This window comes from Ipomoea nil, unplaced genomic scaffold (assembly GCF_001879475.1).
Source record: "Ipomoea nil cultivar Tokyo-kokei standard unplaced genomic scaffold, Asagao_1.1 scaffold2165, whole genome shotgun sequence".
NCBI lineage: Eukaryota > Viridiplantae > Streptophyta > Magnoliopsida > Solanales > Convolvulaceae > Ipomoea > Ipomoea nil.
Window position 1 is genome coordinate 2,037,425 of NW_017618593.1, and position 26,584 is coordinate 2,064,008.

General features: G+C 38.0%; 2 protein-coding genes across 2 annotated transcripts; one reads left to right on the plus strand and one right to left on the minus strand.

The window, feature by feature from the left end:
* The first annotated feature begins 21,739 nt into the window (after positions 1-21,739).
* On the plus strand, positions 21,740-22,102 carry LOC109149935. Its single transcript, XM_019297929.1, has one exon. The coding sequence runs from the start codon at positions 21,740-21,742 to the stop codon at positions 22,100-22,102; it is 363 nt and encodes a 120-aa protein (XP_019153474.1).
* Positions 22,103-24,785: 2,683 nt separating this feature from the next.
* Positions 24,786-25,880, minus strand: LOC109149936 (uncharacterized mitochondrial protein AtMg00810-like). Its single transcript, XM_019297930.1, has one exon. The coding sequence runs from the start codon at positions 25,878-25,880 to the stop codon at positions 24,786-24,788; it is 1,095 nt and encodes a 364-aa protein (XP_019153475.1).
* Positions 25,881-26,584: the final 704 nt, after the last annotated feature.

Here is a 26,584-nt window from a genome sequence, read left to right on the forward strand (position 1 = left end):
CTTTGAACTTATATATACAGTATTGCGTTTCAAAATGATTTTGTATATATTATCTATCTATATATGCTATTGACATGTATTGGTGGGTTACCAGCATTGTTCGCTGACCGGGCGTCATCCCATTTATCTATGTGCTTTTCAGGTTTCGAGTAGTGGCGAGCGCGATCTAGTGATGGATAGTGTAGATCCCTCAGACTATGTAGTTCGTTTTGGGCTTGTGTGCCTTCTATGTTGGATTTTAGACTTGTGTATGATAGGAATATTTTTTGTAAGTTTTGATGAGCCAAATGTACTTTAGATCCCCTTAGTTTTTAGGTCTATTAGTACAAGCATCATAAATCTGAATATCGAGTCAAAAGGAATCTACCATAGGAAGAACAAAATTAATTTGGGAAATTAATTTTGGTCCTACGAGTATTCATCCAAGAAGAAGCATAAAGACATGACGTTGCAAGAAATGACTGGATGAGCCTAACGGTAAAATGGTAGAAGTTCTTACTCAAAATGATCACACTTGAGATCGATTCCTCCCCAAGGAGCACAAGTCAAGTTTTCGGATAAGTACAATCTTCCAAGGAGCACAATGTTTTTTTTTACAAGTCAAGTTTTCGGATAAGCACAATGTTCCAAGGAGCACGATGCGGACATGCACAATGTTCCAAGGAGCACAATGTTCTTAAAGGAGCACGATGCGGACAAGCACAATGTCCCAAAGGAGCACAATGTCTGAAAAGGAGCACAATGTGAACAAGCACGATGTGTTCAAAGGAGCACAATGTGACCAAATCTGAAAGAGCACAATGTTCAAGTCAAACAAGCAAGAAATGCCCAAAGTCAAAGGAGCACAATGTGGCAAAGAAGCAAGATGTTCAGAAAATGAATAAATTCGAAGGAATTTATTTTGGATCAGCCCACATGCTACAAGAGTCCAAAATTGCCTGAAGATATTTGATCAGAACGGAAAAATATTTATGAAGACATGAATATAAAAACTTATCCTAGAAATAAATTTTTTTTATCAGATGAATTTATTTCAAAGATTCGTTGGATATTCAAATTGACAACAAAAATAATATTTTAAGAAACAACTTGAAAATCAAGTTGAGATAAAATATTATTTTGTCAGGCAAGTTGACAATCAAATCAAAATTAAAGATCTACTATTGTCAACAATATCAAGCTATGAAGATTCAAATTTCAAATATCAAATTATCCCACTCCAACGGATATATTTGATTGCCTATAAAAAGCAATGAAGACTTGAAGACAAGTAAGGTGAAGAAGTGCAATACACACGGATAAACAAAGTGCAAAAAATTCAAAAGTGCGAGTGCTCAAAATATTCTTAGAGACTTAGTTTGAATAGTCCCCAAAACTAGTTGGAGAGAGATACAATTACCTTTGTATTTGTAATCGTAAAAAGAGTATAGCTGTGTGCAAAATACTCTAGTGAGTGTAGCTATGTGCAAAACACTCGTAGTTGCTAAGTGTAGCTGTGTGCAAGACACTTAGTTGGCGTTGAGTATAGCTGTGTGCGAAATACTCGTAGATTGAATATAGCTGTGTGCGAAATACTCGTAGATTGAGTATAGCTGTGTGCGAAATACTCGGAGTTGTGTGTAGCTATGTGCGAGACACTCGGAGTTGGGTGTAGCTGTGTGCAAGACATCCAAAAGAAGTGCTTGTGTAGCGCTTATTCACTATTGTAACTGTGTGTGGAAAATAGTGAATTACTCCTAGAAGTGAATGGAGTAAAGTGGACTAGTAAGATTACGCCACTTCCGAACTACTATAAATTGCCTCTATCATTTACATACCGCAGTTACATAATCTGCTCTTTATCTATCTTATCCGACTAACCCGTTTACTATTCATAGTCTATCTTAATCGTTTGGGCTTAGTGTGTTTTCACGTATGCATGTGACTCAAACTTCTCAAGCTTAAATATTGAATTATTCTAAGCAAGTTTGACGTGTTGCATGTAACGTTCGTCATACGGTCGACGTGACACGATATTTGTTTACAATCTTGAATATTATTGTTACATATTGAGTGAACCATCTCCTTTATATATTCAAGATTGCTTTGTGACTTTACATATCATGTGTACTCATCTTACATGCGTATTTAAATTATTGGTTGGGCATAACTCTTTACATACTATTATTCCACTGTGCAGTTCAAACTTACTCTATTTACTTGTTACTTAGAGTTGAAGTTACCAAAGAGTTATTTATTTTGAAAAAGCGTAAAAGTCTATTCACCCCCCCCCCCCCCCCTCTTGTCTTTCACCACCCTATCGGGACCAACAATTGGTATCAGAGCAGTTGTCTATCTGAGTCAATTTTGACTGCTAGACAGATATCGAAAAATCAAGATGATGAAAAGAGATATGGCTCTTGCCCAAAACTTATTATTTTCCTTAGAAAAATTTGATGATTGGAAAATTCGCAGGCAGGTACATTTATCCGCGTTACATGATGAAATGTGGGAAGTGGTTACGAGTGGGTCCTATTGAGATTTTACAAGTCAACACCTCATCCGTACAAACAAGTGACACTCCACAATACATTCCAAAACCGAAAGCGGAATGGTCTCGTGAAGATAGAACAAGAAATAACTTGGACAATATTGCCAAGGATATTTTGTTTAAATCTATCGATGACACGATATTCATAAAAGTTCGAAAATGTCAATCTGCGAAGGAAGTTTGGGAAACGCTCATTCAAATTGGTGAAGGAGACGAGCAAGAAAAGGATAATAAGCTCACCATAGCATTAAAGAAATTCAAGGACTTCAAAATGCTAAACGGCGAGAATATTACGACATGGAAACAAGATTTGTCAAAATCTTAGGAGAGATTAATGATCTTGGAAAATATATTTATCAAAAATAAATCTCACTCAAAATTCTACGTGGTCAACCATCTACATGGGACATGAAGGTCACGGCCATGAGAGACCATAGGGATCTAAAAACCCTATCGACCGATAAGCTCTTTTGTGATCTAAAAGCTTATGAATTTGAGATGAAATCAAGATTAGAGGAAGATCATGAAGAAAAGATCAACGCACCTGTAGCTGAGCAACCATCAACCTCAAGATCAGTACAAAATGTTGAATTATTGCCTATTGATCAATTTGCTCTCTTTGTCAAGAAATTTAGGAAATTCATGAAGAGAAGCAACTACAAGAAAAATCCACAAGGAAAATCGTGGAATGCAACAAAGAATTCGAAGAAAGAAATGGTTGAGGAAGACTCGAATTTGTGTTACAATTGTAGAAAGCCTGGACACTTTGCAGCGAGTTGTCCACACCCCAAGGTAAGTAAAAGTCATTACACAAATATTTCTAACTCTCAACAGGAAGAATTCAAGCCCAAAGATAAAAGATTCACAAAGGAGAGAAGAAAAACACTTATTAGTGACCCACTTGAGATAAGTGAGTCAGAAGAATCTTCAAGTGATGAAAGTGACACCTCAAAGGATGACAATGCAATGTTTTGCATGAGCATCTCCAACAACACACCCTACGAGGACATGTGTCTTATGCCAAATGGAAATGAAGAAAATGAGGTAACATCTAATTCTTATGATTCTGTCAATTCTTCACTTTCTAGAGAGTCCTTCTTTCACTTAATGGAATAATGTCAAACCGTAATGGACACTCACTCTCAACTCAAAGAGCGCAATTGTCTTTTGATTCTTGAAAAAGATCAAATAAATGAAAAATTGCAAAATGCGCTACTTGAAGTGAAAGACTTGAAAGATAAAATTATTTATCTTCAAGAAGAGTGTAAAGAAAGGGAAGTGAGAGAACACAACCTTAGAGAGGTTATAGCAACGTTTACACATTCATCCAAAAGAATGGATAAAATGGTAAATATGCAAAAACCCTTAAGTGATAAAACCGGATTTGGTTATGATCCATCGTGTTCTCAAGCCTCCAAGAACTTGGCCGATTCTACTACTACTTTAAATAATAAAGTTGAAGTAGTAAAATTTGTAAAAGGTCAAGAAAGCACAGTGAGACAAGGAGTTGGTCACCAAACTAATGTCAAAATTAATGTAGTTAGGCCGAAGCCTCAAAGAAACAATATTTCGCCTAAACAGTATGTAAAAAGACAAAAGTTTGTTCCTAAATGGAAATACACCAATGAGTATAGTGCACAAAGCCCTCATAGGAGAATGGGAAGGAATCCAAGAATTGAGGCAGGGAGATCTTATCCCTCCAAACAAGATAGGCTCAAACAATCTACCTCCCACGTGCCAAAAAATCGAGTAAATCTTCAAAAATCGGCACAAAAAATGTTTTCAAAAATTAAATATGATTATAATGTGTTTAATGGTTACCAATCACCTAGACTTAGATCAGTGAGTACAGGGTAGATTTGGGCACCAAAAATGACTAACACTCAAGGACCCAAATTAAGTTGGGTACCTAAAAATGTGTAATTTATTTGCAGGAAGTTTGGTACTTCGATAGTGGATGCTCTAGACACATGACTGGAAATAAATCTAGTCTTGTGAATCTTAAAAATATCGAAGGACCAAAAGTTGTATTCGGTGGAAATGAACGATACGGCATAACCAAAGGAATTGGTACAATATTTCGAAATGGTTTGAAAATCGAAGATGTATCCTTTGTTGAAGGTCTAAAATTCAACTTGTTGAGTACAAGTCAATTTTGTGACAAAGGATATCTAGTAGAGTTCTTCAAAGATAAATGACAAGTGAAAAATAATTCCTCGGGAGAAGTTGTGCTCGAAGGAATAAGGAAGAAAAATATGTATGTTGTGGATTGGAACACAACGAAAGAATCAGTGTGCCCATTAGCAAACAACTCACACGCAACAAGCTGGGAATGGCATAAGAAGTTGAATCATCTAAACTTCAAGACTATCAACAAGCTAGCAAGAAACAAACTAGTTGATGGTCTACCCAACATTGTCTACAAGAAAGATCAAATATGTGATGCTTGCCAAAGAGGAAAGCAAATCAAGTCATCTTTCAAATCCAAAGCTCAAGAATCTACAACAAGATCGCTAAGTCTACTACACATGGATCTATTCGGTCCAGTAGACCCAGTAAGTCTAAGTGGTAAGAAATATACACTAGTTGTTGTTGATGATTTTTCCAGGTACACATGGACGATATTTCTCAAGAAGAAAAATGAAGTGGAGCAAAAGTTGCCAGAATTGCTCAAGCTACTACAAAATGAGAAAGACTTGAAAATTGCAAAAATCTGAACTGATCGAGGAACTGAGTTCGTAAATCAAGTAATTGAAGCCTACTGCAACTCTCAAGGAATTCTACATCAATTATCTGCCGCACGTACACCTCAACAAAATGGTGTAGCCGAAAGAAGAAATAGAACGCTAAAAGAAGTCGCACGAGTGATGATCAACACCGCTTGCTATACGCAAAATCGAAGCTTGATACACAAGTCTTACAATAAGACTCCGTACGAATTATGGAAAGGGAGAAAACCTAAACTTAGTTATTTCCATACTTTTGGCATCAAATGTTTTATTCTTAATAATGATAAAACATATCTAAAGACTTTTGATGACCGTGCAGATGAAGGAATATTTTTGGGATATTCATCTACCACCAAAGCATTCAGAGTATTGAACAAGAAATCAATGGTGGTAGAAGAATCAATTCATGTTACATTCGATGAAGCTTATAAGAAGGAAACCCATAGCAACAAAAATGATCAGGAAAGTTGTCAAGTTGAAAAGTCATTTAATGATACTGACATATCTTTTAAAGATCAATTTGTACAGGGTATGGAGCAATTGGATATTGATTGCAATAGTGAAGGACACGTGGAAGCTAATGGAGATCCCCACGTGGAAAATCAAAATTCTCAAGTTGAAATACAAGTTGGAGAACAATCTAATAAGCAAAATGTGTCTACCTCCAACTTACCTACTGAGCAAGGAAACATGGAAAACCCATGCAACCCACAACCTGACTTGAGATGGCTCAAAAATCACCCTCTAGAGCTAGTGATTGGAGATCCACGAGAAGGAGTAAAAACAAGGTCCTCAAATATAAATACTTTGTTTTCTTGTTTTCTTTCTCAGGTGGAGCCCACAAGCATTGAAGAAGCTCTAAGTGATCCAGATTGGATTAATGCAATGCAAGAAGAGCTTGATCAATTTAAAAGAAGTGACGTATGGGAATTAGTTCCAAGACCTGAGAATTACAATGTAATTGGAACAAAATGGGTGTTTCAGAACAAGGCAAATGAGGATGGAATCGTCGTTCGAAACAAAGCACGATTAGTGGCAAAAGGATATTCACAAGAAGAAGGCATAGACTTCGATGAAACATTTGCACCCGTTGCAAGACTTGAAGCCATCAGAATATTTCTAGCTTATGCCGCGTACAAGAATTTCACTGTCTATCAAATGGACGTGAAAAGTGCTTTTCTAAATGGCTTACTTGAAGAAGAAGTCTACGTTGAACAACCACCCGGTTTCGAGGTAAAAGGTGATATTGATAAGGTCTACATATTAAAGAAAGAGTTATATGGGTTAAAACAAACACCGAGAGCTTGGTATGACACCCTATCAACGTTCCTAATTAACTATGGTTTCACAAAAGGCCTTGTTGATAAAACCTTGTTTTGAATTCAAGAAAATGATCACATTTTATTGGTACAAATTTATGTTGATGATATTATCTTTGGTAGTACTAATAAAACTTTTATGTGAGAAATTTTCCAAGCTAATGCAGAATAAGTTCGAGATGAGCATGATGGGAGAGTTGAATTACTTTCTTGGCTTACAAGTAAAGCAACTCAACGAAGGAATATTCATCAATCAGGCCAAATACACAAAAGATCTTATAAAGAAATTCGGTCAAGATGGAAAAACTTCAATCAAGATCCCGATGAGAAAATCTTTAAGATTAGATAAAGATGATGAAGGCAAGGACGTTGATGAAACAAAATATCGAGGAATTATTGGATCATTACTATACCTCACTGCAAGCCGACCAGATATATCTTATTCAGTGGGAGTATGTGCTAGGTTCCAGTCAAAGCCAAAAGAAAGTCATTTTCTTGCTACCAAGAAAATCATTCGATACCTAAAAGGAATAGTCAATGTGGGACTATGGTATCCCAAGGAAGGTAATTTTACACTAACTGGTTTCTCATATGCAGATTTTGCAGGATGTAAAATCGATCGAAAGAGTACCTCAGGGACATGCCAGTTCTTAGGGGGAAGATTGGTATCATGGTTTAGCAAAAAGCAAAACTCCATAGCTACAAGTACAGCCGAAGCTGAATATATAGCCGCTGGGAGTTGTTGTGCGCAAATTCTTTGGATGAAACAACAGCTGAAAGATTATGGCGTGAATTGTGAAAATGTCAACATATTGTGTACTAGTGCCATAGCCATAACACAAAATCCCGTGTTACATTCATGAACAAAACACATTGATGTGAGACATCATTTTATCCGGGATCATGTCGAAAAGAAGGAATTGTCGATTGAATACATCCCGACCGAAAATCAAATAGCTGATATTCTCACAAAGCCTTTGTGTGAATCAAGATTTTCGAAATTAAGACACGAGATGGGCATGATTGAATTGAGCTAAGTTTCCAAACTCTTTTTAAATTAAAAGCTCAAATTTTCATCTGAAAAATTTGTTACTTTATCTGATTTAATTAGTTTCGTGCTTATGTGTCCCACATGCAAATATGTCACACCTTAACATTTAAGTCTACAATAAATATTGAAAAAGCACATATTGCATGCATGTCTAACCGTGTATCTATTCACAAATCAAAACTATTTAGATTTACACAATCTTACCATTTAAGAGTTGACAAGATGGTATGATGATGAGTTATCTTAAATGAGAACATCTTTTTATGGTAGTTGCACATAATAAATGGTCTAAAAAGAATCAATTTCTTTTTCTTTCTCCCAACTACATTAAACGTGTATATATACATGCACATATTATTTTCGGAACAGATTTAGTGCTCTATGAATTTTATTTCAGGTAAAATCAGTCCGAGCATCTAAATTTTTGGCGCTTCATCAGCAGACAAATTGGATGGAGAATATATATCCTAAACTAACTATCAGTTAGGTTAAAGGTTGGAAATCATTGGAATATCAAAAATACCCCGCACTTATTAAAAGTCAAAATTCAATTGTGAGGATATTTTTGTAAAGGCACCTCCTTTATCACCCAACCGGTCGAAAAGCCACCATTCCACTCAAAACTCTCCAAAACCTTTACACCTTCCATAGCTAAAACCTCTCAAGCTTCATCTCTCTCAATCTCAATCCAAAAATACCAAACACATTATGGCTGCCATTGGAGTTTCAAGCTCTCAACCGAATGAAGAACATTCTACACAACTCAATCTTGCCAAGCTAGCAGTTGGAATCAAGGCAGGGGGAAGTTTTGACCCTCACGGATTTCTCAAGGAAGCCAAGAACTCCCAACTAGCACAAAGGATCGTCCATGCACTTCAGCAAAGAAATCTCAAGAGGTTATGTTCTTATCCATACTCAGGATTTTATGATGAAGATGTAGCAGATTTTTATGTGAATGCCAAAGTTGTTGGATGGACCATTGAGTCCACCGTAAATGGAACTCTCATCACCATTGATGAACAAGAGTTACACACAACTTTTGGACTTCCTATATCTAGTCCAGAACAACCACTGTTGGACTTAGATATACACACATATGATCACACGGAAGTTTGGACAGAAATTCGAAATGAGAATGCTTCTCTCGAACCAAACCTTTCCGGTCAAAAATCTGATTTGAAGTTAGAGTATGAAATGCTAGTCAAAATCCTCTACAAATGTGTATTATGCAAACTGAATAGTATGGAGGATATATCACCTGTGAGAATTGGATATTTGCATGCCGTGATGAATGGTGTTAGAGGTGACTGTATTAAGCTTATTTTGAGCCGGATTACACATTTTGTGAAAGGTGCAAAGATTAGGAATGGCAAGTTCAACCACATTCTAGGGTTCGGGTTACTTATTGGAGAAATTATAAAAAGAAAAGGATTGCCAATGAGGTCTAGAAAGCCATTTGGAAACAACTGGATTTTGTTTAAAGATCATGAAGTGTCAACCGAGTTGAATTCCAAAAGAAAGAGGAAACCAAGAGGAATTCCTGCTAGGTAAAGGCCAGTAGCAGAAATTCTTGGTTTAGCTCCTCAACCCTCAATCCAACCCCATGAAAAGCGAACTTCTAGTCACGAACCAAACTCAAGCCAAAATCCTAACTCAAGCCTAAATTCTACCACAAGCCAAAATCCCTCCATGAGTCACAATCCCACATCAAACCTTAATCCCAACACAAGCCAAAATGTCTTAAACCCTTTTCCCCGAATAGCCGAATTGGAGACAGTGACGAATGAGGAAATATATCAAGTTGATGGACTTGATTTGACATTGGTGAATGAATACCGAAGAGTTCTCAATTGGAGAAATTGGAGACTTGGTTCTTATCAAGAGTTGATGACAAGAGGACCGAGTATGCAAGAAGAAGAAATATTTTCTTTGAATTGGATTGACAGTTTTGATGTTGGTCATGCAACATTAATTTCTACCGTAAATGGAGCTTTTGTGAGCAAATTAAAAGCCAAGATGGCCGAGACTTCTCATGATGACACAGTCCAAGGAAACATGCCAACTGAAGATTATTTTTTAGTTGACATTGATTAGTTTGTTACAAGAACCGGAGAAGAAGAAATGTCACACATGGTGCACATTTGATGGGCAGTGGTCTATATGATGTTAGTGTGTTGAATCTCACTGAAATTAGTCAAGGACATCATGCCATGCAAGTCAGCCACCATACTAAGGAAATTCAATCTATTCATGCAGAAAGTATGCAAGGTGACACACACGTGTTACACACGCCAGAAAGAGAAGGGAATTTACTGGAAAATCAAGCACAATCTCACATGCTTGGAGACAATTCTGCTCAAGAAGGAGCAAGATGTATTCCCGCAATCCAAGAAGATCAAAACATTGATGGCACAACCTCAAATGAAAGATTGAAAAATCTGGAAAATGTTGTGCTAAGCCTTGTTGACCGAATGGAGAGTATGATTCAAGGTATCTACACTCATGTGGATAATGTTGTCAATACTCAACGAGGAAACTTTGAAGCATCATTTGATGAAAACCGAAGGAGTCAACAACACCTGATTGATACACATCAAGCACTTGAGAGACAAGTTGGCAGATTGAATACAAATGTCAAAGGGCAACTCAACGAGTTCTACATCCAACTGTCTCAAATCCTCAAAAATGCTGGAAAAGCAAATGAAGCAATTGTCGTGAATCAAAGTCAAGGAATTCTCAATGTGGTTCATCAACATGAGAAGCAGATTAGTGATGTTCACACAGATCTCATCTCCACCAATACCAAAGTGGGCTGTCTTCGAGGTTCATATGAAAACATATCCGAATCTATTTCATCTCTTCGTGAGTAAGTTTATACACTCATTGATTACGCCAAAAAGGGGGAAGAGAGATTCAGTCATTTGGAAGGCATGCTTGAAATGATGATGACTACCATGGCTACCAGAAATGTTGGTACAAGCAGTAGTAGAGGTGGAGGAGGCAGATTTGCTGGCAGAAATATTGCTAGAAGAGGAGGATTGGAATATTGGTTCGGCGGTGGTGAGGCTGACAGTCCAGGATGATCAAGCAGTGCAAATACCACTAACCGTTCATTTCATGAAATTGTGTGTGCAGGTGGAAATCAAGAACAAATCAATTGGTACAACAAAGCAGCTCTCTATTTGGAATCCACACCGAGAGATGGTAGAGTTGAAATACCAAGATTGGCAACTTTGAATAACCTACCAAAGGGAATGAAGAAAAGTGGTCCAAGTGACCAAAATTTATGGGTTTCGAATGAGAACTTCAGGAGGTTCAAAAGCTATGCTAGAGCTTTGATGATCATGGTTCTTAAAGACTATATCAAAGTCAATGATGCCGAGCTACAAAGTGATAGAAGTCTGGAAGAGTGCATCATATGGTATGGAGAAGGAATACTGCCCGGGGACAACATCATTGAAGTATTCAACTATTATGTGATTGGGCAGGTATGCAACAATTATGCCATTAGTGACAATTTCATTGAAGTTCAAAATCATATAAATCATGTGCTTGAAGAAAGGAGAAACAGAATCATCAAGTGATTTGTATGATTGTCACATTTTTTTGTATGGTCCACGAGAACTTGAACTCATGATCATGGAACAATTTGAAATGGTTCGAATTATCTGTTTATGATGCTATTAAGTTTTCCTTGCTATCTATTGTTATTTGTCTTGAAAGGTAATAATTTTTAGCTTAGATTGTATCAAATCACATAAATTGGATAAAATTACAAAATTTCGTTATCATTAAGTCCAAAAATAATTGTTTTTTAAAAGACAAGCCAAATGACTGAGTATAGGTTTTGGCGTCATCAACAAGGGGGACAATTGATAGGAATATTTTTGTAAGTTTTGATGAGCCAAATGTACTTTAGATCCCCTTAGTTTTTAGGTCTTTTAGTACAAGCATCATAAATCGGAATATCGAGTCAAAAGGAATCTACCATAGGAAGAACAAAATTAATTTGGGAAATTAATTTTGGTCCTACGAGTATTCATCCGAGCAAAAAGCATAAAGACATGACGTTGCAAGAAATGACTGGATGAGCCTAACGGCGAAATGGTAAAAGTCATTACTCAAAACGATCACACTCGAGATTGATTCCCCCCCCCCCCCCCCCCCAAGGACTTATTTTTTACAAGTCAAGTTTTCGGACAAGCACAATGTTGTTAAAGGAGCACGATGCGGACAAGCACAATGTTCTTAAAGGAGCACGATGCGGACAAGCACAATGTCCCAAAGGAGCACAATGTCTGAAAAGGAGCACAATGTTCTAAAAGAGCACAATGTGAACAAACACGATGTGTTCAAAGGAGCACAATGTGACCAAATCAGAAAGAGCACAATGTTCAAGTCAAACAAGCAAGAAGTGCCCAAAGTCAAAGGAGCACAATGTGGCAAAGAATCAAGATGTTCACAAAATGAATAAATTCGAAGGAATTTATTTTGGATCAGCCCACATGCAACAAGAGTCCAAAATTGCCGGAAGATATTTGATCAGAACGGAAAAATATTTATGAAGATATGAATATAAAAACTTATCCTAGAAATAAATTCTATCATATGAATTTATTTCAAAGATTCGTTGGATATTCAAATTGACAACAAAAATAATATTTTAAGAAACAACTTGAAAATCAAGTTGAGATAAAATATTATTTTGTCAGACAAGTTGACAATCAAATCAAAATTGAAGATCTACTATTTTCAACAATATCAGGCTATGAAGATTCAAATTTCAAATATCAAATTGTCCCACTCCAACGGATATATTTGATTGCCTATAAAAAGCAATGAAGACTTGAAGACAAGTAAGGTGAAGAAGTGCAATACACACGGATAAACAAAGTGCAAAAAATTCAAAGGTGCAAGTGCTCAAAATATTCTTAGAGACTTAGTCTGAATAGTCTCAAAACTAGTTGGAGAGAGATACAATTACCTTTGTATTTGTAATCGTAAAAAGAGTATAGCTGTGTGCAAAATACTCTAGTGAGTGTAGCTATGTGCAAAACACTCGTAGTTGCTAAGTGTAGCTGTGTGCAAGACACTTAGTTGGCGTTGAGTATAGCTGTGTGCGAAATACTCGTAGATTGAGTATAGCTATGTGCAAAATACTCTAGTGAGTGTAGCTGTGTGCAAAACACTCGTAGTTGCTAAGTGTAGCTGTGTGCAAGACACTTAGTTGGCGTTGAGTATAGCTGTGTGCGAAATACTCGTAGATTGAGTATAGCTGTGTGCAAAATACTCGGAGTTGAGTGTAGCTGTGTGCGAGACACTCGAAGTTGGGTGTAGCTGTATGCAAGACATCCGGAAGAAGTGCTCGTGTAACGCTTATTCACTATTGTAACTGTGTGTGCAAAATAGTAAATTACTCCTAGAAGTGAATGGAGTAAAGTGGACTAGGAAGATTACGCCACTTCCGAACCACTATAAATTGCCTCTCTCATTTACATACCGCACTTACATAATCTGCTCTATTTATCTATCTTATCCGACTAACCCGTTTACTATTCACAGTCTATCTTAATCGTTCGGGTTTAGTGTGTTTTCACGTATGCATGTAACTCAAACTTCTCAAGCTTAAATATTGAATTATTCTAAGCAAGTTTGACGTGTTGCATGTAACGTTCGTCATACGGTCGACGTGACACGATATTTGTTTACAATCTTGAATATTATTGTTACATATTGAGTGAACCATCTCCTTTATATATTCAAGATATCTCTGTCACTTTACATATCATCTGTACTCATCTTACATGCGTATTTAAATTATTGGTTGGGCATAACTCTTTACATACTATTATTCCGCTGTGCAGTTCAAACTTACTCTATTTACTTGTTACTTAGAGTTGAAGTTACCAAAGAGTTATTTATTTTGAAAAAGCGTGAAAGTCTATTCACCCCCCCCCCTCTTGTCTTTCACCACCCTATCAAGACCAAAGGTGTATGGTTTGACCTTGTCCCTTTTAGACTGATGATGTGGATGTTTTTTTCGCCTGTGCGTTCACCTTAGTGTGGACGTGGCATAACACTCTTCGTTTTCCAGTTTTTATATAGTTAGACTTCCGCTGTGATTGCTTATGTTGTGGTTAGTCATCTTGTATGTTTAAGTTTAAAATGGCCTGGAAATCGGGGGTGTTACAGTTGGTATTAGACCCTAGGTTTGAGCCTAGGATGTTATGAGTTGGACTTTAAAGACCTAAGTTGAGCTTAGGTTAGTGTCTGTAAGTTGAGACCTTAAGTTGCCTAGTGAAGCCTCTAAGTGTTTAAGTACCTAAGTTTAGAATTCTTATGACGCGTGGTGAGGTTGTGTGTTACCTTTTGTTATGTGTGTAGTTATTTTATGTTGTTCTGTTGTTAGCTCTAGTAGTTGTAGCTGTTGTTCTCGGTTGGAGTGAACCTTCTCGGTAAGTCGCCTCGTTTTGGGTTCGTTGAAGACCTATCGAAGTCTGCGGCTAAGAGAAAGAAGACCCGAAGATCTGCTGACACAAGATAGTCCAGTCATGGTGGTTGCAGCTGGGCACGTGGTCAACGCAAAGAAGATGGACTACTCTACTCACAACCTGGAGTCAGCTACATCAATCCTCGTTCAAGCAAGTGGCGCCGTCTCTCGTACGATATCGTCATCAGTTCTATGCTAATCCTAGAGTTGAAGTTTATCTTTCATGCAACCAAAGTCCGATAAGAAGCAAGACGTCGTTTAGAGTTTGAAGATCAAGCTTAGAAGACCCTCACTCGCGAGGGGAAGTCAAGAGTGGTCCCAGACGCTCTAAGAAGATGTCAAATCACGCTAAGGGGTCGTTCGTGGGTCAACGTTATAGAAGCCTCCCAGAGATAAAGAGGTACGAGTCAACCTGGAACCGTTCTAAGCACGAAGAGTTGAAGTGTAAGATTGAAGTGTCCAACATGGGAGTAGTCCTACCTACCTTCGAAGAAACCGGGAGTGGGCAAGTTGAAGCAACGAACTGGGGAGTAGTAAAGATCAAGATGGCTATACAAGAAAGCTTGGACCTTTAAAGGTACACAGGGAAGAAGAACATCGTTGTTGACATGTCGCTTGATCCTGTGGAACGTGAAGAGGTTGAGTAGTAGTTGGTGAATGAGGGTAGTGTTTATCCTAGTCGGCACGCTTAGAGAGTTATGGTTAACATGAAGACTTTTGGTAAGGAGGTTGGCAACAAAAAGGAAAGAAGTCGTAACCGAGTTGCGATCAAACGTTGTGACAGTCAGAAGACTCAAACCGACAAGAGCAAAGCAAAGACGGATTTGATCGGCGAGTGTTCATAAGTTGCAAGTGAGACTTTGTGCCGATGATTCTTGGTAAGAGATCTACCTAAAACCAAGTGTTTGCGTGTAGTTATCTGCTATCTGTGCTATCTGCCTCTAGTAATGTGTAGTTCTCTGAAGTGTTTGCGCGTTGATCAATGTGATAACTTGCTATGTTTTGCCTTGACTCTATGATAAATGCTAAGTTGTTGCTCTATGTGAAATATGTGTTTTTAATTCTCTAAGTGCTTGTTTGCTTAAAATGTGTTTGAATTCTCTGGCACATCATTCGTTAAGTCTAAGAAGGGTATGTTTCTAGCAACTCCTGACTATTGACTAATCCGCTTTGTCAAAGTTGTATCTTTTCTCTCATCTGGCGTTTGTTTTGTTTTTAATAAGCCGTTGAGATTCATTTGGTAGTTTTGTCAACTAATAGCCAAATGGGGAGATTGTAAGTGTAAAAATGTTGGACATTTAAACCTCTTAATATTGGCCTAGATTAGTTGTCTAAGTAGTTCTGGATTAGTTGCTGGATTAGTCACACTGTCTGGAGTTGTTGACTGGATCAGCGCAAGAAAGTAATCCAGGATCAAAATGCATACAAAAGCTCACCGAAAGAAACAGTCGAATCCACCAAGCGAAGTGATAAACCAGAATCATCAACCTCTAGACACGAGAGAAAAAGAAAGGCAATGGTGGTCAATGAGCTAGCTGAGGAAGCTCAACCCGAATCAAGCACCTCAAGCTCAAGCTCAGGGAGTGATAGTTCAAAAGAAGAAAAAGGTCTTCTATGCTTATTCAGTCAGGCATAAGGAACACATGACCTTTGCCTAGTAGCTAATGATGACGAGGTAAATTCTCAAACCTCCTCCTCATATCAAATAGAATATAGTTCAGATGGTGAAAGAAATCCAAATGTAACTATCTTTGAGATGATGATGGATTTCAAAGTAATCAAAAACACATACTCTAAATTAAAGGAAGAGAACTCTCGACTATTGATCGGTTACGATGAGCTAAGGCGAGTTAGAATTGATAATATAAAGCTAGCCATCGCAAAAGATCAGCTCGAAAAGAAAGTTCTTCTTCTTAAAGAGCAGTGTACAGAAAGAGAGTTGCGGGAACAACAATTGCGTAAGGCTCTTGATTCGTTTAATAGTTCATCCAACTTAATGGATCGATTGGTGAATGGATCAAAATCGCCTGGGAAAAGAACTGGAATTGGTTATTGTAACACCCCCGATTTTCATGACATTTTAAAAACTTAAATATGTAAGGCAAAGCAACTAACATGTATCATAAAAACGTAAGCAACAGCGGAAGTCTTAGATTAAAACGGGGAAAACCAGGGAGTGCCATGCCACATCCACCTCAACGTGGATGCACAGGCAAGTCTAAAACCAACAATCACTCTTGTTCAACAACCGTGGCACACAGGCCAAAACACTATCAACATTGTTCAAGGGAGCTATATTACCAACAGCTATCGCACTCGCCATATCTACTCAGGACCTGTAAAGCACATAAAGAAAAGGGACGACGCCCGGTCAGCGAATCTTGCTGGTAACCAATCAATACACGTTAAGTAGCATATATAGATAGTATAAAACAAAACCATTTTTGAAACGGAATACAATATATATCAGTTCAAAAGTCATAGAGAGAAGTCAACTGTAAAGACTCTATTTCACTCTCAAAAGAACAAGGGAAATCAACATCCCAAGACAACATCAAGACAAGAACAACAACAGTACAACTCAACACAGCTCAAGATGTAATCTACTGATCACAAAGTAGAAAACATCAAGGCAAAGACAACAACAATAAACAAGTACAACTCGAAGTGTATTCTACTGATCACAAAGTAGGATACCACTCGACATGCTCATCAGAAAAGGATAGACATTCACACATAGACACTACATGCCACAGTGACACTTCATGTCAGAAGTTCCAACCTTATGGCTACCCCCGACCTTATTACAGTTCTAACCTTTACCTCCAAGAACCCCTGTACTTCTGAGTCCAACCTTATGCCTTCTGAGTTCCCCCTCCAACAACCGCCAAACAATACCGTTGAACGCTCAGTACACGAGGGTACAGTGCAATATCATATCACAAAACCGCCAAACATGTGAGCTAAACTCACGATAACAAACCACCAAACTTAATTCATGGCCACCACGAGGACCACATCTATACCTTGGTGATTAATGTCCCATACCATTAACCGTGGAATCAAGGTACAGCCAATACACACGTTTTCATCACAGGAATCAATCAATGGATCGTAACAAAGATATAAAGCCATACTCAATCAAGGAAGGATTACAATCCGACTCCAACGATGATCAACACAAGTTATCATCCACAAAAGGAAAGAACAAACCGCACATACTAGCATTTCAACATCAAACTAGCATGCTTATCAAATGGCTAAACCAAACATAGTTCAGAAGAACATACAAGACTCATCATGGTTCAATGAATCACAAGGTTGAACACTTAGCACGATTCAAGACACCAAATCCTACCTGTATTCCTAACATACCGTTCTAGACATACGAAACATCAAGAAGACACTTAAATAGCCCAATAAAACAACATCGGGAAGTCAAAACATCAATTACCGAGTCAAAAGAATCACGGGGAACAAATCCCCAAACAACACCAACATGTACCCCGCGGGTGGGGCCACTGGTGGACCTCCACCCGTGGTTCCACCCGCGGGTACCATTACCCACGAGTGGTGTACCCCGCGGGTGGGGCGGCGGGTAGGCCACTGCCCACCGTTCCGCCCGCGAGTACAACCCTGTACCAAAAATAATCCCTTCCGGGATTTTCAGCACCAAGTCCAAAACACCTAAAATCTCACAAAATACAACAATATGACTTGAATCCAAGAAATTACCAAGCAATAGCATACAAGAACCCCAATAACAAGCTCTAGATATGCATTCTCAATAGACAATGCATCATATCTCACATTTCATTGCAAAAATCACACGTAGAAGTCAAGAAATCATCATATAGGTACGAAAATAGATTTTTATAAAGCATGGGTTACCTCTTGTAGCCTAAACCTTCACATATCACACCCTTACAAGCTTCTCCTAACGCTCTCCTTCAACTTCAACTTCAAGAACACCCCAAAAGACAACAAGGATTCTATCTTTTAGAAAAGACACATAAAAGGTATTAAAAACACTGAGGGACCAAGGATCTTACCCTCCCTTATGCCCAAGCTTAAGAAATTTTGAATCTTGGAGACCAACATGAAGAATCTAGGATTGCCGAAAACTTGGCTTGAAGATGAAGCTAACAATTTTGTAGAGAGAAGGTGGAGCTTTTGTGTTTAGGGTGTTAGGGAAATGAAATGAAGGATGACTCTAGGTTAGCTTGGGACACAAACATAAGGTGAAAAGACTCCTTTGCCCTTATTAAGGTGGGAAGAGTAAGGGGACAAGGGAACAATTCATAAAGCATAGAGTACAACCCTTTGACTTGGATTGACTAGTCAATTCTAGTCCTCTGACTATTGAATTTTCAGGATTTTAGGAATAAATTACCAGTTAAGCTAGGATTAATTGTCCAATTAATCCTTAAATAGATTTTGGATTTACGAGGTGTCACAGTTATGACCTCAGCTCCCCTTCACATGTTTTATTGAACAAACCCACAAACGTTTACTCTCATGAAAGTTTCAAGGCCCTACCCAAATGTTTGAGCCAGTGATTGAGATTAACAATCGTGATCAACCACAATCAACAAGCCAACTGAAAGGAAAGGCTGTACAACGAATTGTGGAACCCCGAACTGGGAATTACTTGAAAGGCAATCCTAGGCATAACACTAATGTCAAAAGGAATGGACCAAAAGTTAATAGATCCAATCTATACCATCAAAAAGGTCAGCCTACAGGAAATAACCAAACAAGGGCTAAATCAAATGTTAATCAGAGGCAAAATCGTTCTAAGTACCCACGAAAGGATCCTCTACGAGGAAATCCGAAAAGAGAACGAAATAGACAAGCCAAGAGGTCACTTAGAAGACCAATGATAGGCAACGGATGGAGTGGACCATCCGAAGAGGATTGGCTTGTTTATCCCGAACCCTTTTCAAAAGCACAATTTGAGAAGATACATCGGCATAAACAAACCAATTATTCTAAGCAGTATCGCAATCCACCTGGTGACTATTTTCAAAGTCGATACAAAGCCAAAAACTTTGCCAAAATTTATTACGATTATCAAGTTTTTAATGAGTACAAAGGACCAAGGATTAGTCGTGTTAACTCTAGGTTCATATGGATCCCAAAATTGACCACTAACCCTCAAGGACCCGAAACTGAAGGGGTACCTAATGTCACATAACATTTGATATTAGGGAAAAAAGGTCATATGGTATATCGACAGTGGATGCTCAAGACATATGACCAGAGATAAATCAAACTTGAGCAACTATAAAGAAATTGACGGTCCAAAGATTATATTTGGAGGAGAATCAAGTGGAAAGACGAAAGGTGTTGGAGATATCATCAGAAATGGAATAACCATTAAAGGAGTCTCACATGTTGAAGGACTCAAGTTTAACCTACTAAATACAAGCCAATTCTATGATAAAGGCTACAAAGTAGAATTCTCCAAAGACAAATGCAAAGTCATCAGCACTGAAGATAGTAACATTGTGCTCACGGTAAAACGAAAGAAAAACATGTACGTAGTCGTTTGGTTTACCGAAAGCAAGCTATATTAAGGATAGAATTTGCGATGCATTTCAGAAAGGAAAGCAAATCAAGACATCTTTCAAGTTAAAAGCATCAGACATCGATTCTCGTCCTTTAAGTCTAATGCATATGGATCTATTTGGTCCAGTTGATCCTGCAAGTCTGAGTGGACGATAGTATTCCCTCATCGTTGTAGACGACCACTCAAGATATACCTGGACGCACTTTCTAAGAAAGAAGAATGAGACTGAGAAAGTCTTATCAGACTTGCTAAGGCAATTACAAACCGAAAAGGGTCTCAGCATAATAAGAATCAGGTTCGATCAGGGAACAGAATTTGTAAACAAAGTCATCAAAGAATTCTGTGGACAAAATGGAATCTTTCATCAACTTTCGGCCCCACGAACTCCTCAGCAGAATGGGGTAGCCGAAAGAAGAAATAGAACTTTGAATGGAACCGCCCGAACAATGATATCACATTCAGGACTTCCCAAACGTTTATGGGCTGAAGCCATTAATACCACATGCTACACTCAAAATCGATCCCTCATCAACAAAGCTCACAACAAAACCCCATATGAATTATGGAAAGGTAAGAAACCTCTTGTTAGTTATTTTCACATCTTTGGATGCAGGTGCTTTATTCACAACAACAGGAAGAATCATTTTAGAGCATTTGATGAAAGAGCGGATGAATATTCATTGGATATTCTTCAACTAGTAAAGCATTCAGGATTCTGAATAAAATGACCATGTTATCGAAGAATCTATTCATGTCAAGTTTGACGAAAATGTTCAAAAGGCTGCACAAGAAGACACATCAATCAAAAATCTAGGCATGCAAGCTGAACCAAGTCAAATAGAAGAAGAAGACTCGGATCATGAAGATGATTACATCAAATATCGAGGAGATAAATCTAACGAACCTGAAGTATAGGTTGAGACAGAAATCACAAATGAAGAAGGTTTATCTACCTCACAACCACAAACTGAACTTATGATATATGTTGAATGGCCATATATACACGAGATGAACACTCAAGATCAAACTACATCTTTCGAACCGGATCTACGGTGATTAAGAGATCACCCGGTAGACCGAGTAATTGGCAACATTCAGGAAGGAGTAAGGACTCGTGTTTTTCAAAAGTTGAAATTTTTAAGAATGATTTTGTTATTAGTATTATATTAATTTATTTTCACATTATTTGATATCGCATTCCGATCCTTTCAATGACTACAAGTTCTTTAATTCATGTTTTTTATTATCCGGTGGTTCCAATAATGTGTTTTACCTCTTTTAAAATGCGTTTGTATATATTTCACAATTGTGAAATTATATTGTGTAGGCCGGTTATGAATGGTCCGTATGATCCTAGATACAAGGATTTTAGCTTACCCATTGATCCTTACCTCAGAGCCTTGGTATTAAATCGAAGTTTTTTAAGTGGTAATAATTTTATTTGTATATTTTAAAATTAACTTGATGTAGGGGTAAAAAGGCTCAAACAGGTAGTAGAAGTGGGCCCAAAACATAAAAGTAGTAGAGAGTCAGATTGAAGAAGTAGAGAATCGACAATAATGCGACGGCCGCACGGGAAGAGCCCGCTGCCCTAATCAAGATTCTATATATATATATATATATATATATATATATATATATATATATATATATATATATATATATATATATATATATAAAGGAAATTCTAGAAGAGGAAAGAAAAACTTGTATATTTAAAATTGAGAATTGATTTGCCTTGATTTCTTTAGCATACTACACCAGCTATTGCAATAGATGAACAAATTCCATACAAATTAGCCAATAATGAATTACAATAGTCATACACATTAAAACAATTTTCATAATCTACTAGTTTTGCTCAAATCATCCGTTAACTACTTCATACATACATACTTCATCAACTAATACAATAATTATAACATTCAAGCTGTAGCACTAAGAAACGAGGGCTGATGGAAGCTCTCTCCTTCCTCGTTAAACACCATGACGGCTACTAGCTTCAAGCTCAACACGGACGGGGGGTGCAAATTAAAGCTAACACGAGCATGGCCAGTGCGGGCGGTTTGGTTCGTGATCACAACGGCTCGTGGGACGTGGGTTTCATCACAAAGATCGAGATAACTAGCAGTTTTATAAATGGCGGAACTCTGGGGATTGAGGGATGGGCACTTGCTTTAAGAATCATTATCGAAACAGACTCTGAATCAACGGTCAATGCGGTGAAGAGTGAAGGCGGTGCCAGACCTGAAGCTGGGACCCTTATTCAGGACAGCAAAAATATTCGGGAACAAATTAAGGATTGGGATTTCATCCATACCCTCATTGAAGGCAATCAGTGTGCTGATTTTCTGGTCAACTTGGCGAAAAACAGTGACTGGGGTACGTATAGTACTCAGATTGGAACGTGATGGGAGAGGGGTTGCCACAAGACGCATTTTTAATTTTTAAGGACTTCGGTCCCTCTGTTACACCTAACGAAGTGAAGAATCAAGGGAAATGAAATTTGAGAAATGATACAGAGCAATTAGGGTAATAAACAACAAAAATTAACTAATTAATTGAGAGGCCTATTTGAATTATTTTTTACTCATTCTACATTTTAATATATTTATTTTCTATATTATTACAAACACACAAACCACAAATAGATTTAAATTACCTTGGTGTAGGGGTAAAAGGCTCAAACAGATAGTAAAAGTGGGCTCAAAACACAAAAGTAGTAGAGAATAGGCGATGAAAAATTTAAGTAGTGTTGAGTCAACGATTGATTAGATTTTAATTTTTCCTTAAGATTTCCTAATTCATCCTTAATTAATATGATTATCCATTAACTTTTCCTTTAAATACTATCTTTTTTGTTAATTTCTGTTAGTTCACCGGTAACTTACTCATTGATTTCAATAAGAAAGGTTTTAGGTTCGAACCTCATCCCAATCAAAGTTGTCATAAGTAGCACTCTATTTTACTCTTATTCAATTAAACAATAATTCAGTAGCTACAACAAAAAAATAATACATATGCATTTCTTTAATTTAGAATTATGTGTCTACAATGTCTTTAATAAAAAAAAATTATTCATTATCAATAATTAAATAAGAGAAATAATTTCATTAGTTATATTGTCTTTATTTCTATCCAATTTAAAAAATTTTTGCATTCAAATTCATCAATTGATTATATTCGCTACATTGTCCCTAAAATGTCTTTAATTTAAAAAAAAAAAAATTATTCGTTATCAATAAATTCATTAAGAGAAATAATTTTATTACTTATATTGTCTTTATATTTATCCAATGTAAAAATTCTTTCCATTCAAAATAATGCAACATAATGCCATATATTTATTTACCAAGTATTTTATTAATACCATGAAAAAATTAAAAAAATATATATATATAATTAATAAAGTCAATCATATTAACTATTTGAGGGATTTGTTGACAAATAGAGTATTCAAATCACACAACAAATTGAAGTGAGATCTACCCTGCAATGTCCTTGCTTGACAATCAGCAGTTAGCGGTTAGCGTTAGAGGATTATATTAGCGGATTTGACCAGCGAATTGTATCAACGGTTGATAAAAAGATATTTGAAAAAATTAGCTGTTTAGATTAACATGTAAAAATGACCTAACTGTATACATAATAATAATAATAATAATAATAATAATAATAATAATAATAATAATAATAATAATAATAATAATAATAATAATAATAATAATTGTTTTTAAAAATAAAGAATAAAAAAATATAATTAAGCCCACGGTTGCTGGAAACGGTCCACAGCTCACACCCAGGAAGCTCTCTCCTTCCTCGTTAAACACCATGACGGCATGATAACTAAACAAAGATGGATTAATTGTATTATTTTATTCACTTAAGGGGGCCGAGTTGACTATTTTTCTTTGGAAAAAAAAAATCAAATGCCATGTGAACTAATAATTGCACATATTTTTTACTCCACAGTCCATATAAACTGCGAACCAGGGTGGCATTTAATAATAAAATATTTAAACCCCACATAAATTGCACACCTTTTGCATACCACAATTTACATAAACTGTACCCATTTTATACTCCACAAATTGTCAAATCAATCTTTTGTCTAAAAATAATGAACACACCTTAATGGCATACTTAATATAACGTCATACATACCACAATAGTACAAATTGCCATCATATCACTCCATTCCATAATATTAAATCAGATATCCAAACATAGAAAATAGGATAAGCTAGCGAATTTACACTCTACAAGCCGCAGTCGTGGTAATCGTGGGAGAAGATTCTCTCAAATACACGTTGGCTCATCCTCACTCTTTGGGGTATGTCAAGCAAATAAACATGATAAGAAACTGTTTTTTTTTTATTTAATTTAAACTATTTTTGCACTAAGCAGTATCCATACAAGTAGCTTACACTGTTTTATTATATCTTTCAAAAAAAAAATTGGCTGAACCTAATGCTAAGAGCATCCTCAATAGTGAAGTTTTTGAATCTGTTTTTTTATGTGCCCAAGTAGGAGAGAGGATGAGTTAGGGAAAAGATAATTAATTGAATAACAGAATTACAGATACATTAATACTCTTAGAGAGAGAGAGAGCTATCCTCTAGGCTAAAGACTAGACAACTAACAGATTGTTACAAGACTAAGTAATAACATAATAATAAATAACATACTAATAACTTAGTCTAATACTCCCCCTCAAGCACAAGGTAGGTGAGGAACCACATTGAGCTTGCCACGCAGAGTAGCAAACCGTGCTGCTGGAAGTAGTTTGGTGAAGATGTCTGCAAGCTGATCTTTGGTAGACACAAAATGAACCTGAAGCTCGCCAGCCGAAACCTTATCCCAAAAAAAGTGATAGTCAACCTCGACGTGTTTGGTGCGAGCATGGAACACTGGATTAACACACAGGTAGGTCGCTCCTAGATTATCACACCATAGCGTGGGAGTTGAAATAGGCCCCAAGCCAAGATCTCGTAACAAGGACACAACCCATGTAACTTCAGCACAGGCATCGGCAAGGCCCTTATATTCTGCCTCAGTCGAAGAGCGTGCAACGGTGCGCTGTTTCCGAGAGACCTATGACACAAGATTTTTACCAAAGAATACTGCATACCCACTAGTAGACTTGCGGTCAACAAGGCAGCCAGCCCAATCTGAATCGGAGTAAGCATGGATGTCCGAATTCGCTGAAGCTGCAATGCGTAGACCATATTCCAGGGTTCCTTTAATATAACGAAGTACTCGCTTGAGCAACCCCCAGTGCTCGTCAATGGGTGAGTGCATGAACTGACAGAGGCGGTTGACAGAGTAAGAAAGATCCAGCCTAGTAATGGTGAGATACTGTAGGGCCCCACGGTAATGCGTCAGATTATCAAAAGAGTCAGTGGCCTGACACACAGGCTGAGTCACGGAAGCAGGAGTGGCCAGCGCCTTGCAATCTGTCATGCCGGCTCGCTGTAGAATGTCCCGCATATAACGTCGCTGTGAAAGCATCATACCGCCCGAGATAGGTATGGTCTCTATGCCGAGAAAGAATGTAGGTTGCCCTAGATCTCGTATCTTGAAGGCCGTCGCCAGTTGCCCTAACACGGAGTCAACTAAGGTTGTGTCGCTCCCAAGCATGATGATGTCGTCCACGTATACAAGTAGGAAGACTTGAGCACCAGCAGCAGAGTAGTGAAACAGAGAAACATCTGTTTTGGAAGCAACAAACCCTGTCAGAATTAAAAAATCATGCAAGCGTTTGAACCAGGCGCGGGGAGCCTGTTTCAACCCATACAGGGAACGCTGTAAGTGACAGACATGATCGGGATGATCGGGATCCTCATAGCCCGGTGGCTGCCGCATGTAGACCGTCTCAGCCAAATGCCCATTTAGGAAGGCATTGTGAACATCCAATTGTCTAAGTGTCCATCCTTGAGAAATTGCCAAAGCGAGCAGCAACCGAACCGTAGTTGGTTTAACTACTGGGCTGAACGTCTCAAAGAAGTCCTCGCCGGCTTCTTGGTTGTAGCCTTTGGCGACTAGACGGGCCTTGTATCGCTCCACCGTGCCATCAGCTTTTCGCTTGGTGCGAAAAACCCATTTACACCCTACGACATTCATCCCCGGAGTGGCGGGAACAAGCGTCCACGTGTTGTTATGTAGTAACGCGTTGAACTCTTGGTCCATTGCGTCTCGCCATTGTGGATGGCCCACCGCCTGAGAGTAGCAAGATGGATCATCCGTGGATGCGGTTAGAGCATGAAACGGCTCCCCAGTCCCTTGTGTCCTTCGTCTGAGTCTCATAACATGAGCCCGTTCCTGAGGTCAGGCACGCCGAGCCCGTCTTCTGACCATGGGTGGTTCAGCTGGAGCCGGTGCTGGACCTACAGCAGGACAATGAGTAGTGACCAAAGTTTCATTAGTAGTGTTGTGATGCAAAATGGGACTAGACCCCCATGGTAAGCTGGGTGTGTTCTTACATAGCCCAGACTTCACGGGGCTCTTGGTTGCAAAAGGGAAATGACTTTCATCGAAGCGGACATGGCGACAGATGTAAGTTTTCCCGGTGTTTAGATCCATGCAGCGATAACCCCTAAAGGATGGTGGGTAACCTAAGAAGACACACGGACTGGACCGATACTCGATTTTATGACGATTGTATGGACGCAGGTATGGGAAACAAAGACACCCGAATACACGTAGATACGTGTAAGTGGGTGGAGATTGATGTAAACGGTAATAGGGTGTATCAAACTGGAGTGAGGATGACGGTAACCGATTTATTAAATAAGTTGCAGTTTCAAAAGCGTGATCCCAGTATTTTTGTGGAACAGAGGCTTGTGCCATCATGGCGAGCCCGGTCTCGACAATATGCCGATGCCGGCGTTCGA